This window comes from Symphalangus syndactylus, chromosome 9 (assembly GCF_028878055.3).
Source record: "Symphalangus syndactylus isolate Jambi chromosome 9, NHGRI_mSymSyn1-v2.1_pri, whole genome shotgun sequence".
Classification (NCBI taxonomy): Eukaryota; Metazoa; Chordata; class Mammalia; order Primates; family Hylobatidae; genus Symphalangus; species Symphalangus syndactylus.
In genome coordinates, this window is record NC_072431.2 from 61,661,190 (window position 1) to 61,674,989 (window position 13,800).

Genomic DNA, 13,800 nt, shown 5'->3' on the forward strand with positions numbered 1-13,800 from the left:
GTCCTTTTTTTTTTCTTTTCTTTGAGACGGAGTCTCACTCTGTTGCCAGGCAATCCCAGCTCACTGCAACCTCTCCCTCCTGGGTTCAAGTGATTCTCCTGCCTCAGCCTCCTGAGTAGCTGGGATTACAAGTGTGAGCCACCACGCCTGGCTAATTTTTGTATTTTCAGTAGAGACGGGGTTTCACCATGTTGGCCCAGCTGGTCTTGAACTCCTGACCTCAAGAGATCCACCTGCCTCGGCCTCCCAAAATACTGGGATTACAGGTGTGAGCCACTTCGCCCAGCCTGTAAAGTATATGAAGTATACTAATCTTAAGTGTATAGCCTGAAGAAGCATTACATAGTTATATACCCATGTTACTATCACAGAAGATATGCAACATTTTAGTTCCTTAGAAGATAACTTCATGCCACTTTCCACTCAGTCATGCTTACTGCTTGAGTTCCAGTTTATATCCTGGGAGACATATGATATCCCAGAGATATCCACTTTTTTTTTTCCTATTTTGACTTATATCCCTATCAGTTAGTGTTTGTTTGTTTTTAAGATGGAATCTTGCTCTTGTCACCCAGGCTGGAGTGCAGTGGCACAATCTCGGCTTACTGCAACCTCCGCCTCCCAGATTCAAGCTATTCTCCTGCCTCAGCCTCCCGAGTAGCTGAGATTACAGGTGCCCACCACCATGCCCAGCTAATTTTTGTATTTTGGGTAGAGACAGGGTTGCATCATGTTGGCCAGGCTGGTCTCAAACTCCTGACCTCAGGTGATCCACCCACCTCAGCCTCCCAAAATGCTGAGATTACAGGCATGAGCCACCACACCCAGCCCCTCTTCTCTCTCCTAATCCAGGCCCACTGCTTCATCTGTCATCTCTATGAGGGTGACACTCAGCTGACAGCTCTGACAACCCTTTGGATGGTCTCACTGCCTGATGGCCATCTCTGTGTGGCATTTGAAACTCAGCATGTCCACAAATGATCTTGTTATCCTTCCCTCAAAGGATGCCTCATCTTGGGCCATGGCATTATTTTGCTAGTGTAGGACGAGATCAACTTGTCCTGCGGACACTTGATCCCCATCCATCACCTGGGCCAATTCCGAGCTGTCTCCCCATTCCTGGCTTGTGGGCTGCCTGTCTGGCTGGGGTTCCCATTTTGGCTCAGTTCCTGCCTCCCTGGCTCCTGACTTGGTGCAGCTCCTGTCTCCAGTTTCAGGTTCTGCCCCAGCTCCTGGTTCGACCTATAGAGGAAAGGGGTGCCAGGCTGGTCCGAAGGTAGTTGAGTTATCTCTTATCTCAGTTGATTGTTCAGTCAGTTACAGATCAAACTCCTTTTTCTAATCTTTTTTTTTTTTTTTTTTTTTTTTTGAGACAGAGTCTTGCTCTGTCACCCAGGCTGGAGTGCAGTGGTGCAATTTTGGCTCACTGCAACCTCCGCCTCACGAGTTCAAGCAATTCTCCCTGCTTCAGCCTCCCGAGTAGCTGGGATTACCGGTGACCACCACCATGCCTGGCTAATTTTTGTATTTTTAGCAGAGACAGGGTTTCATCATGTTGGTCAGGCTGGTCTCAGAACTCCTGACTTTAGGTGATCCACCCAACTCGGCATCCCAAAGTGCTGGGATTACAGGCATGAGCCACTGCACCCAGCTTTTTTATTTTTTTTTTTAGACAGAGTCTTACTTCACTCTGTCACCCAGGCTGGAGTGCAGTGGCATGATCTCCACTCACTGCAACCTCTACCTCCTGGGTTCAAGCGATTCTCCTGCCTCAGCCTCCCGAGTAGCTGGGATACAGGGGTGCACCATCACACCCGGCTTATTTTTGTATTTTTAGTAGATACCTGGTTTCATCATGTTGGCCAGACTGGTCTCAAATTCCTGACCTCAAGTGATCCACCTGCCACCACCTCCCAAAGTGCTGGGATTATAGGCATAAGCCATTGTGCCTGGCGTTGTTCTACTGTTTAATGCCTTCTCACTACTCCACTTGACTAGTCTAAAAAATAAAAAAATAGGGCCAGGCACATTGGCTTATCCCTGTAATCCCAGCACTTTGGAGGCCTAGGCGGGAGGACTGCTTGAGCCCAGGAGTTCAAGACCAGTTGGGGTAACATGGCGAAACCTTGTAGCTACAAAAAGAGGAAAAAATTACCCGGGGAGATTGTGCATGCCTGTGGTCCCAGCTACCCAGGAGGCTGGGGTGGGAGGATCACCTGAGCCCAGGAGGTTGAGGCTGTAGTGAGCTGTGATCTCGCCACTGCACTCCAGCCAGGGTGACAGAGTGAAACGCTGTCTCAAAATAAACATATATAAAAATTAAAATAAAAAATAAAAAAATAAAGGTATGGGGCACCCAAGACCACTCCTGGCAGGCCTCTGCTGCCCCCTTACTGAGCACCACCCTTGTCTCCAATATACCCTGACTCTTTCTATACACACCTGCACACACAGTTAATACTTTGAGTACTGACATGAACATTTCAAGATCTGGCAGAGACTTGCCGGGTGCAGTGGCTTATACCTGTAATCACAGCACTTTGGGAGGTTGAAGAGGGAGGATTGCTTGAGCCCAGGAGTTCAAGAGCAGCCTAGGCAACATGGTGAAACCCTGTCTCTATTTTTTTTTTTTTTTAAAGGATCTGGCAAAGACTTTAGATAATACAGCTTTCAGTCTTGGAGTTCCTGATATACACTAGCTAGTAATAAGCTGAGAGTTATTTTCTTTTAGGCACAGGGTCTTGCTATGTTGCCCAAGCTGGCCTTGAACTCCTGGGCTCGAGTGATCCTCCGGCCTCAGCCTCCCAAGTAGTTGAGAATACAGGTGTGGGCCATCACGCTCAGCTGCTTCTTTGGGTGTGTTTTTGTTGTTTCTGTGTTTGTCAACTATTTCATGTTTATGTTTTTTGCCTTTATTTTTAAAGTATATATAAAGACAATAACCTCTGTATATATACCCTCCCTCCATCTTATAACCAAAACTAGCATCTGGGATTATATCCTTCCATGCCGTGTGTGTGTATGTGTGTGTGTGTGTGTGTGTGTGCATTCTTTCACATACAAAAGGATACATACAGCTATATGAGATTTTTCTTTTGCTTGTTTTTATCAAAGTAGAATCATTCTATTCACTCTACTCTGAAACTTCCTGCTTTTTCACTTGACAATTTTCAAATTTCATGGACATCCCTACAAGTCAGTATTTTTAGATCTAACTTTATCTTTTTTTTTTTTTTTTTGAGACGGAGTCTCGCTCTGTCGCCCAGGCTGGAGTGCGGTGGTGCGATCTCTGCTCACTGCAAGCTCCGCCTCCTGGGTTCACGCCATTCTCCTGCCTCGGCCTTCCGAGTAGCAGTGACTACAGGCACCCGCCACCAGGCCCAGCTAATTTTTTTGTATTTTTAGTAGAGATGGGGTTTCACCATGTTAGCCAGGATGGTCTTGATCTTCTGACCTTGTGATCCGCCCGCCTCGGCCTCCCAAAGTTCTGGGATTACAGGCATGAGCCACCGCGCCCGGCCACTTTATCCTTTTTTCATATTCACACACACACAAACACAGATTTTTTTTTTTTTTTTTTTTTTTTTGAGACGGGGTCTCACTCTGCCACCGAGGCTGGAGTGCACTGGCACTATCTCAGCTCACTGCAACCTCTCCCTCCTGGGTTCAAGCAATTCCCGTGTCTCAGCCTTCCGAGTAGCTGGGATTACAGGTGCACGCCACCTGTATTTTTTGGTAGAGACAGGTTTCACCACGTTGGCCAGGCTGGTCTCAAAATCCTGACCTCAGGTGATCCACCCGCCTCAGCATCCCAAAGTGCTGGGATTACAGGTATGAGCCACCGTGCCCAGACTTGAGAAATATACTTTTGCATAAATGAGACGCTCTTCTTGTTTAATCCCCCAAACATCTGGAGAAATGGCTGGAGTGTGCTGGCACTATCTCAGCTTACTGCAACCTCTGCCTCCCGGGTTCAAGCAATTCCCATGTCTCAGCCTTCCGAGTAGCTGGGATTACAGGTGCACACCATTCCCCTTCTAAGGGAAGGACTTATGGTCAAAGTTGTTTTGACCTAAGGGCAGGATTTATGGTAACTGTAGATAAAGTAGGCATCTTACAGGCATTCCTACAACAGGGATTAATCAGAAGTCAACGTGGCGGGTTAGCATCCAAGATGAAGTGGCATTCTCATCATTCTATTCTAGCACTTACTTTTTTTTTTGAAACAGAACCTGGCTCTGTCACCAGGGCTGGAGTGCAGTGGCACGATCTTGGCTCACCGCCACCTCCGCCTCCCGCATTCAAGCGATTCTCTTGCCTCAGCCTCCGAAGTAGCTGGGATTACAGATGTGTGCCACCAAGCCCAGCTAATTTTTGTATTTTTAGTAGAGACAGGGTTTCACCACATTGGCCAGGCTGGTCTTGAACTCTTGACCTCAGGTGATCTGCCTGCTTCGGCCTCCCAAAGTGCTGGGATTACAGGTGTGAGCCACTGCGCCTGGCCTTTCTAGCACTTACTTTCTTGTGTAGTATGTGCTTTTTATTTATTTTATTTTTTATTTTTATTTATTTATTTTTAGACTGTGTCTTGCTCTGTCACCCAGGCTGGAGTGCAATGGCACAATATCGGCTCACTGCAACCTCTGCCTCCCAGGTTCAAGCAATTCTCCTGCCTCAGCCTCCCAAGTAGCTGGGACTACAGGTGTATGCCACCACGCCCGGCTAATTTTTGTAGTTTTAGTAGAGAGGGGTTTCACCATGTTGGCCAGGCTGATCTTGAACTCCTGACCTCAAGTGATCCGCCCACCTCAGCCTCCCAAAGTGCTGGGATTACAGGCTTGAGCCACCGTGCCTGGCCTGTTTGTTTTTTTAGACAGGGTCTTGCTCTGTCACCCAGGCTGGAGTGCAGTGGGACAATCATAGCTCATTGCAGCCCTGAACTCCTGGGCTTAAGCGATCCTCTTGCCTTAGCTTTCCAAGTAGCTGGGACTACAGGTACCTGCCACCACACCCAGCTATATTTTTGCTTTTTGTAGAGATGGGGTCTCACCATATTGCCCGGGATGGCCTCGAACTCCTGGGCTCAAGCTAGGATGTGCTTTCTAAAAAACACATGTATCCATGACCAAACAGTAAATGTATAATCTTTTTAGTATTGTGCCTCCTCCAGAGTAAGAGCCCAAGGAATGTTTGCTGAATGAATGAAAGCTTGCATTGTTACTCTTCCTAATTTACTGTTGGGTAAGGGGCTCAAAGTATTCAGCAACTTGTCCAAGAACCCACAACTAAAATACTCACTTATTAGTTCCAGAAGAAGACAAACAGTCCAATTTAAAAATGAGCAAAAAAAGTTTAAGAAGAAACAGCACTGGCTGGGGCGGTGGTTCATGCCTGTAATCCCAGCACTTTGGGAGCCCGAGGCGGGCAGATCACAAGGTCAGGAGTTCGAGACCAGCCTGGCCAACATGGCGAAACCCTGTCTCTACTGAAAATACAAAAATTAGCCAAGCGTGGTGATACATGCCTGTAATCCCAGCTACTCAGGAGGCTGAGGCAGGAGAATCACTTGAACCCGGGAGGTGGAGGTTGCAGTGAGCCGAGATCGTGCCACTGCACTCCAGCCTGGGTGCGACAGGGCGAGACTCCAGCACATTTGCACAGCCTAAAAGTATCTCCCTGTCAAAGGTAAAGCAACTCCATCTTGGATGCTAACCCGCCACATTGACTTCGGATTAATCCCTGTTCTAGGAATGCCTGTAAGGTGCCTGCTTTATCTGCAGTTACCATAAATCCTGCCCTTAGGTCAAAACAACTTTGACCATAAGTCCTTCCCTTAGACAGGTTCACACAGCATTCTTGCCTTTCTCTGAGGAGTCAACTTCAATTGCCCTACACATTCCTTCCCTGTGGTATATAAGCCTTGGGTCTGGGTGATAATGGCGCAGGTGTCCGCCATCTTGTCTCTTAGCCACCTACAATATGGCTTCTGTTCCTAAGTCCCTATTAAATGTCTTTTTTTCTGAGAGACAGCATGTGTTCAACTCTTTCTTCAGCCTCGCAGCTTCCTCAGCCTTTAGGGGTGGGTTTGCATACAACTGCTTCCTGTGGAACACTCTCTCAAAGATGAAAATAATAACTTTACAGTGAAGAAACATGACAGATGCCACCTTAACCAAGTGACTGAGGTGAACATCATCAGTTCCTATGTATGTATCCTTGAGAGAATGTGTTAAAAGGACACATCACTTCTGTGGTATTTTACCAAAAATTAATAGTATCTATCTAATCATGAGAAAAGACAAGGTAAGCCCAAATGGAAGGAGATCCTTTAAAATATCTGGTCAGTACTGTTCAGAAGTGTCAAGGTTTAGGCCCCACACAGTGTGGCTCACGCCTGTAATCCCAGCACTTTGGGAGGCTGAGGCAGGCGGATCACTTGAGGTCAGGAATTCGAGACCAGCCTGGCCAACATGGTGAAACCCCATCTCTATTTTAAAAAATGCAAAAATTAGCCAGGTGTGGTGGCACATGCCTGTAATTCCAGCTACTCAGGAGGCTGAGGCAAGAGAATCACTTCAACCTGGGAGGCGGAGGTTGCAGTGAGCTGAGATCGCGCCATTGCACTCCAGCCTGGCCGACAGAGTGAGACTCTGTCTCAATTTAAAAAAAAACAAAGTGTACTTGGGCTCCAGAAACCTGATGGGACAGTGTGGCCACCCTCATATCAGATGCTAAACCAGGTCCAAACCAAGTGTGAAATGGGATGTATTTCACCTGTTATAAGAGGCAGGTGATAGGACACTTACTCCTCTGGGTTTCTAAGAGATTAGGATTTCATGTCTGGAAACCAGCATCCCTCAAAAGTACAAGAGGGGTGGCACAGTGGCTCATGCCTGTAATCCCAGCAATTTGGGAGGCCAAGGCAGTAGGAATGCTTGAGCTCAAGAGTTTGAGACCAGCCTGGGCAACATAATGAGACCTCTGTCTCAGTAAAAAAATTAAAACATAAATTAGCTGGACATGGTGGTACACGCCAGCAGTCCCAGCTACTTGGGAGGCTGAGGCTGGAGGATTGCTTGAGCAATCCTCGGGAGTTGGAGGCTGTAGTAAGCGGTGATTGCGCCACTGCACTATATAGCCTGGGCAAGAGAGTAAGACCCTGTCCCCACCCACCCCCTATCAAAAAAAAAAAGTACAAGAACTGTTTCCTAAATTGCTGGAAGAGAAGGTCAGAGTTGAATGCATCTCACAGAGTCCTGTAGTTTATATCCTGGGAGGCGTTTCCCTCAACTCTTGGCAAAGGGTTTTGCTGCTAAGGCAAGTGTGAGATCCTTAGTTTTGTTTTTTGTTGTTGTTGTTGTTGTTGTTTTGTTTGTTTGTTTGAGATGGAGTCTCACTCTACCGCCCAGGCTGGAGTGCAGCAGTGCAATCTTGGATCACTTCAACCTCCGCCTCCTAGGTTCAAGCAGTTCTCCTGCCTCAGCTTCCTGAGTATCTGGGACTACAGGACGCCACCATGCTCAGCTAATTTTTGTATTTTTATTAGAGATGGGATTTCACTATATTGGCCAGGCTGGTCTCGATCTCCTGACCTTGTGATCTGCCCCCCTTGGCCTCCCAAAGTGTTGAGATTACATGCGTGAGCCACCGCGCCCAGCCAAGGTCCTCAGTTTTAACTCCCTGTGAGTTTCACAGAGGAAGGTAACTCGCTTGAGTCCTTTCCCCACAGGGTCCCTCCAAACCACAAATTCCTGATTCCTATTCTGGTTTATTCCTATTAAGAACTAGGCTGAGCCCTTAATCCCTGTTTAAAGGGGCCATGTTTATTGAAGGCACAAACTCTGGGCAAAGGGTCATAAATCATTCTTTAGCCGGGTCCAGAGGGTGACGAGGGCACAAGACAGAGAATGGGCTCAAAGAGGCAATGTTATTAAGAATCTCGTCTGCTTGTCTGGTGTTTTTCCTCGGAGGTACACCCCTGAGAATCCTCTGCGCTAAAAATCTCTGTTTGCCTCTCCAGATCCAGCACTCCAAACTCTCCAGCTGGCTCTGTGCCTAGAAGAAGGGATGGGAACAGCACTGACCACATCACCCTTGCCCTTGGCTTCCAACTGTGTTTAGCCAATGGGAGGCACTAGCAGGAAATCAAAGTAGATGAGAAAGAGACGGGGAGAGAGAGAGAGAAATGGCCGGGCGTGGTGGCTCACGCCTGTAATCCCAGCTCTTTGGGAGGCCGAGGTGGGCGGATCACCTGAGGTCAGGAGTTCAAGACCAGCCTGGCCAACATGGTGAAACCCTGTCTCTACTAAAAATACAAAAATAAGCAGGGATTGGTCGTGGGCGCCTGTAGTCCCAGCTACTCAGGAGGCTGAGGCAGGAGAATCTCTTGAACCTGGGAGGTGGAGCCTGCAGTGAGCCGAGATCCCGCCACTGCACTCCAGCCTGGGCAACAGAGCAGGACTCTGTCTTAAATAAATAAATAAATAAATAAATATAAAAATAAATATACAAAAGTTAGCCAGGCATGGTGGTGGACACCTGTAATCCCAGCTACTTGGGAGGCTGAGGCAAGAGAATCACTTGAACCCAGAAGGTGGAGGTTTCAGTGAGCCGAGATTGTGCCACTGCACTCCAGCTTGGGCAATAGAATGAGACCCTGTCTCAAAAAAAAACAAAAAAAAAAGAGAGAGAAAGAGATTGGGGTATTCGTCCCTCAGCTGGCTCCCTGCCACGCCACTTTCCACAGTGACTGTGGGTTTTCTACCTAAGGTCACAGCTCTGGGCAAATGCCTACTTTCCCATGACCAGAGCTCCCATCAGGTTCCAGCACAGCTCCCTCCCCTTTTCCCTTTAGGTCTAGAGATGGTAACAGCTTCCTGGTGTTCCAGTAATATCTGGTGCTTTACCTGTCCTGGTTGATTCCCTTAACCCAGGTCACACCTTTGTACGTAGTTCCTTCTCTTTCTTTTTCCTGAGAGAAGGTCTCTGTCTCTCCAGCTGGAGTGCAGGGGTGCAATCATAGCTCACTGCAGCCTCGACCTCCTGGGCTCAAGGGATCCTCCTGTCTCAGCCTCCTGAGGAGCTGTGATTACAGGTGTGCACCATCACACTTGGCTTTTTTTTTTTTTGAGGCAGAGTCTCACTCTGTCACCCAGGCTGGAGTGCAGTCACATGATCTCAACTCACTGCAACCTCCACCTCCCAGGTTCAAGCGATTCTCGTGCCTCAGCCTCCCAAATAGCTGGGATTACAGGCGTGTGCCATCACACCCAGCTAATTTTTGTATTTTTATTAGAGACGGGGTTTTGTCATGTTGCCCAGGCTGGTCTTGAACTCCTGGTCTCAAGTGATCTGCCCGCCTCAGCCTCCAAAGTGCTAGGATTACAGGCGTGAGCCACTGTGGTGCAGCCACAAAAAATTTTTTTAAATTAGCCAGACATGGATGGGCATGGTGGCTCATGCCTGTAATCCCAGCACTTTGGGAGACTGAGGCAGGCAGATCACTTGAGGTCAGGAGTTTGAGACCAGCCTGGCGAACATGGCGGAACTCTGTCTCTAATAACAATACAAAAATTGGCCGGGCGTGGTGACACGCACCTGTAATCTCAGCTACTTGGGAGGCTGAGGCAGGAGAATCACTTGAACCTGGGAGGCGGAGCCTGTAGTGAGCTGAGATCGTGACACTGCACTCCAGCCTGGGCAACAGAGCGACAGTCTGTCTCTAAAAAAAAAAAAAGAGGAAGAAACTATGTACAAAGGTGTGACCTGAGTTAAGGGAATCAACCAAGATGGGTAAACTGCAAAGCACCAGGGATTGCTGGAACAGCAGGAAGTCACTACACTCTATCTCTAAATAAATATATATTTTTTTTAAATTGAGATTTTTGTTTGTTTTTTGTTTTCTGGAGATGGACTCTCACTCTGTCGCCTAGGCTAGAGTTCAGTGGTGCAATCTTAGCTCACTGCAGCCTTCGCCTCCCAGGCTCAAGTGATTCTCCAGCCTCGGCCTCCCGAGTAGCTGGGATTACAGGCGTGTGCCACCACACCCGGCTACTTTTTTGTATTTTTAGTAGAGACAGAATTTCACTATGTTGGCCAGGCTGGTTTTGAACTCCTGGCCTCAAGTGATCTACCCGCCTCAACCTCCCAAAGTGCTGGGATTACAGGTGTGAGCCACTGTGCCCGGCCAAGGTAGTTTCCTCTTCCTCTGTCAGCTCCCCTACCGTGCTCCCACACTCACTTAATTGTCATCTCCCTCTCCCTAGACATGAAAAATCAGGTGACATCTAATCTCTCCCAAAGGAACCCAAGGGAGGGGGCACTACCAAAGCCTCCCACAGAAACACAATTTAAGTAAAGGTGAAACCAGTCTAGTCCTTCCCCAATCCTTGTGTCCAAGCCTTATTTGCATAACCTCCGACAGGACAGAACTTCCTCCTCTCCCTTCTCTTCTAGGCCCTCATCATCTCTCACCTACGCTAGAGTCTCCCCATTGATTTCCTCCCTTTCATCAGGCCCCCATAATCCATCCCCACAATACAAGCTCCTCAGTGCACACATCCGAGCAAAAGCCTTCAGTGGCTCCCTAGTAACCACAAATGCCCACCCCTCTTTCACTTCTCTATTGAATGTGTGAATTTTTACCAAATGCTCTTATTAAAAAAAAAAAAAAAAACAAAACAGGCCGGGCAGGGTGGCTCACACCTGTAATCTCAGTGCTTTGGGAGGCTGAGGTGGTAGGATCACTTGAGCCAAAAAGATCATGACCAGCCTGGGCAATCCAGCAACATACCCCTCGCTACAAAGTACAAAGAAATACATATATATATTTGAGATGGGGTCTTGCTCTGTTTCCCAGGCTGGAGTGCAGTGGCGCGATCTCTGCTCACTGCAACCTCTGCCTCCCTGGCTCAAGTAATCTTCCTGCCTTGTGAGTAGCTGGGACTACAGGCTTGCACCACCACGCCCAGCTAATTTTAAAATTTTTTGTACAGATGGAGTCTTGCTATGTTGCCCAGGCTGGTTTCAAACTTTAGAGCTCAAACGATCCGCCTGCCTCAGCCTCCCAAAGCACTGAGCTTACAGGTGTGAGCCACTGCGCCTGGCCATATTTAAAACACACACACACACGCACACACACACACACTTGAATCACCAAATTGTTAGGCCTAAAGGTGCCATTCATTACTCTGAGTTTCAAATAACTTTTAAAAAATACATCTACGCCGGGTGCTATAGCTCATGTCTGTAATCACAGCACTTTGGGAGGCCAAGGTGGGAGGCTTGCTTGAGGCCAGGAGTTCGAGACCAGTCTGGGCAACATAGAAAGACTCCATCTCTGCAAAAAAAAAAAAAAAAATAGCCAGGTGTGGTGGCGTGCACCTGTAGTCCCAGCTACTAGAGAGGCTGCGGCAGGAAAATCGCTAGGACCCAGGGGCTCAAGGCCCCAGTGTGTTATGATCTGCACTCCAGCCTGGGCGACAGAGGGAGACTGACTCCAAATGAAACCAAAAAAACACCTAAATTGGAGTTTAACGGAAAACTTTAAACTTTCTCCAGCATTCCTGCTAAGCATCGCACTTCTCTCTGCTTGCTGGTACCCTGGCTGACGTCTGAGCAGGATGGGACGCGCGGCTCAGAGCCTAAGATAAACCGAAAGTGTCTACAGGGCTTTCTACCAACAAGTAAGTTCTGATGGGTTCCTTTGATGAGGTTTGGGAGGTAGGTCCCGGGAGGTGCCCGCGGACTCAGCCCCGAACTCCGGGACCTGGGCTCTGCGATCCTTGCAGAGGGCATGGGCAGGGGCAGGATGGGGAAGTGCGGGACGGGGAAGCCTGGGAGCTGGGTGGGGGCGGCCACCCATTGAGACCGGATCCGGCCAGGCGCCCACGCTGCGCCCGCCCGCGGAGCTGCGCTTTCCCGGGCTGCGGCCGCGGAGCTGGTCAGTCCGGCGCTCCCCGGTCCCAGGCCCGGAAGGAGCTAACGGGCTATTCGCAGGCGGGCTGGGATTCCCCCGGGGGAGGCCCCACTGCCCGGCCAGCGTCATCCCCGCCCATCGCCCCGGGCCCTCGCTGGGTAGCCCCCTGCAGGAGCGGGCAGGGTAGTGGGCGGCGCTTGGCGGAGGGCAGCGCGCTCGGGGCGCGCGGGGACTGCGGCCGATGGGAGGAGAGGGCGGTGCGCGGGCGGGGGCGGGGCGAGCGAGGGCATAGCAGGGCAGCCCGCCCAGGCCACGCCCCATCCAGGCCTCGCCCCGTCCGCACCCCGCCCCGGCCCTGCCAGGAACGGCGGGACCACGTTGACTGACAGGACTCCAGACCAGTCACCGCGCGCCTCGAGGCCCTGAGGGGCTAGTCGGGGCCGAGCCAGCGGAGGGGCTCCTGAAGGGGCGGGGGCGGGCGGGGAAGCCTTTCGGCGAGGGGCGGGGTCTCGGGAAGACTGGCAGAACTCACAGCCAATGGCAGGCGGGAGCCGTGCCGTTAGCGCCGGATCCCCGCGGGTAGGGCGGGACGGGCGGCGCCGTGGGGATCCCGGGGCAGCCGAGGGCCCCTGACTCGGCTCCTCGCGGCGACATGGATCGGATGGCCAGCTCCATGAAGCAGGTGCCGAACCCGCTGCCCAAGGTGTTGAGCCGGCGCGGGGTCGGCGCTGGGCTGGAGGCAGCGGAGCGCGAGAGCTTCGAGCGGACTCAGGTGAGGACGGGGGACCCCGGGGCATCCCTGGGGCACCCCGAGGGACGCGGTGTCCGGGAGGGGCTTTGAAGGGAGTGGGAGTCTTGCAGGTCCCAGTTGAGGACGGAGCGAGGGGGTCGTGAGCGGGGGCATTGGCGTGCAGATCTGGGCGATCCCAGGAAGGTCGGGGACCACAGGGTACCCCAGCTGGCCTGGGGAGAAGGGCAGAGGCGGGCTCGGAGGAGATGGCAGGCTGCGTGCGGCCAAGAAGAGCCTGATCAGCTGGGGACCGGGCAGGAGTCCCAAGGTGAGGTGAGAGGGGAAGGAACTGAAAAGGGGCGGGATGGAAGGGGTGCCCCTAAACAAGGGAAGCGCACGGGAGCCACTTGGAGGCTCAAGTGTGGGGGCGGAGAGTGAGGGCGCCGGGCTGGGAATGTGAAGGGTGAGGGGACCTCTCCTCCCCTCCGATTACTTCTTGGTTGCATTGACATCCCTTCCCACCCCCCACCCCTTAGCATCCCCCTTTCTCGATGCCTCTTGCTTGGCTCTGGCCAGCCCCAGCTGTCAGCTCTGAGGCCGGGCCGAAGGGGTCGGAGCAGGGAAAAGGCATGTAGGAAATGCCAAGTGTGGCCACTTTGTGGGAAAATTACTTTGGGGGCTAAAGTGGAGACCATGGTGCCCCTGAGCCCTGACTTGGGGTCTTGGTTTTATCCCCCAAGATGTGCCTGACAGCTAATAGGCAGACTGCCCTATTTGTCCTGCCTGACCAGGGCTCGGGGCCAAAATTCCTCAGTGTCATCAACAGAAAGCCACAATCCATTTTTATCTCTGAGTTTTTAATGCCTGGTGTACTGATTGGATTGAATTAAGCTGACATGTTGATGGTGTTCATCAGTTCACTTGTATGTAAAATCCATTTCAAAGAGTACAACGCTTCTTTTAATCCCAGTGCCAATGCTGGAGGGGCAGATTTCTTCTACACTCTTGCGTTCAGAGTGGAACCTTTGAAGATCCATTTGGGTCCCCCTCGCCAGAGGCTGGTCTCCTGATGTGTTGTGCGAGGAATACTACTCCCAAACACAGTTGGAGGGAAAGGGCTTTGGGATTTTAGTTAGAAAAGACAGTGAGAACC

General features: G+C 50.6%; 1 protein-coding gene across 6 annotated transcripts in view; it reads left to right on the plus strand.

Annotated features, from left to right (window-relative positions):
* The first annotated feature begins 12,478 nt into the window (after window positions 1-12,478).
* The window catches only part of HIP1 (huntingtin interacting protein 1), a 203,200-nt gene continuing 201,878 nt past the window's right edge, over window positions 12,479-13,800 (plus strand). For 3 of the 6 annotated variants that reach the window (XM_055292790.2, XM_063646333.1, XM_063646331.1), the window contains exon 1: window positions 12,479-12,689. In XM_055292790.2, coding sequence (XP_055148765.1) covers window positions 12,570-12,689 — 120 coding nt within the window. In that variant the 5' untranslated portion in view covers window positions 12,479-12,569. The remainder of the gene's footprint in view (window positions 12,690-13,800) is intronic. The other 3 variants (XM_055292793.2, XM_063646334.1, XM_055292795.2) reach the window with 1 other exon arrangement.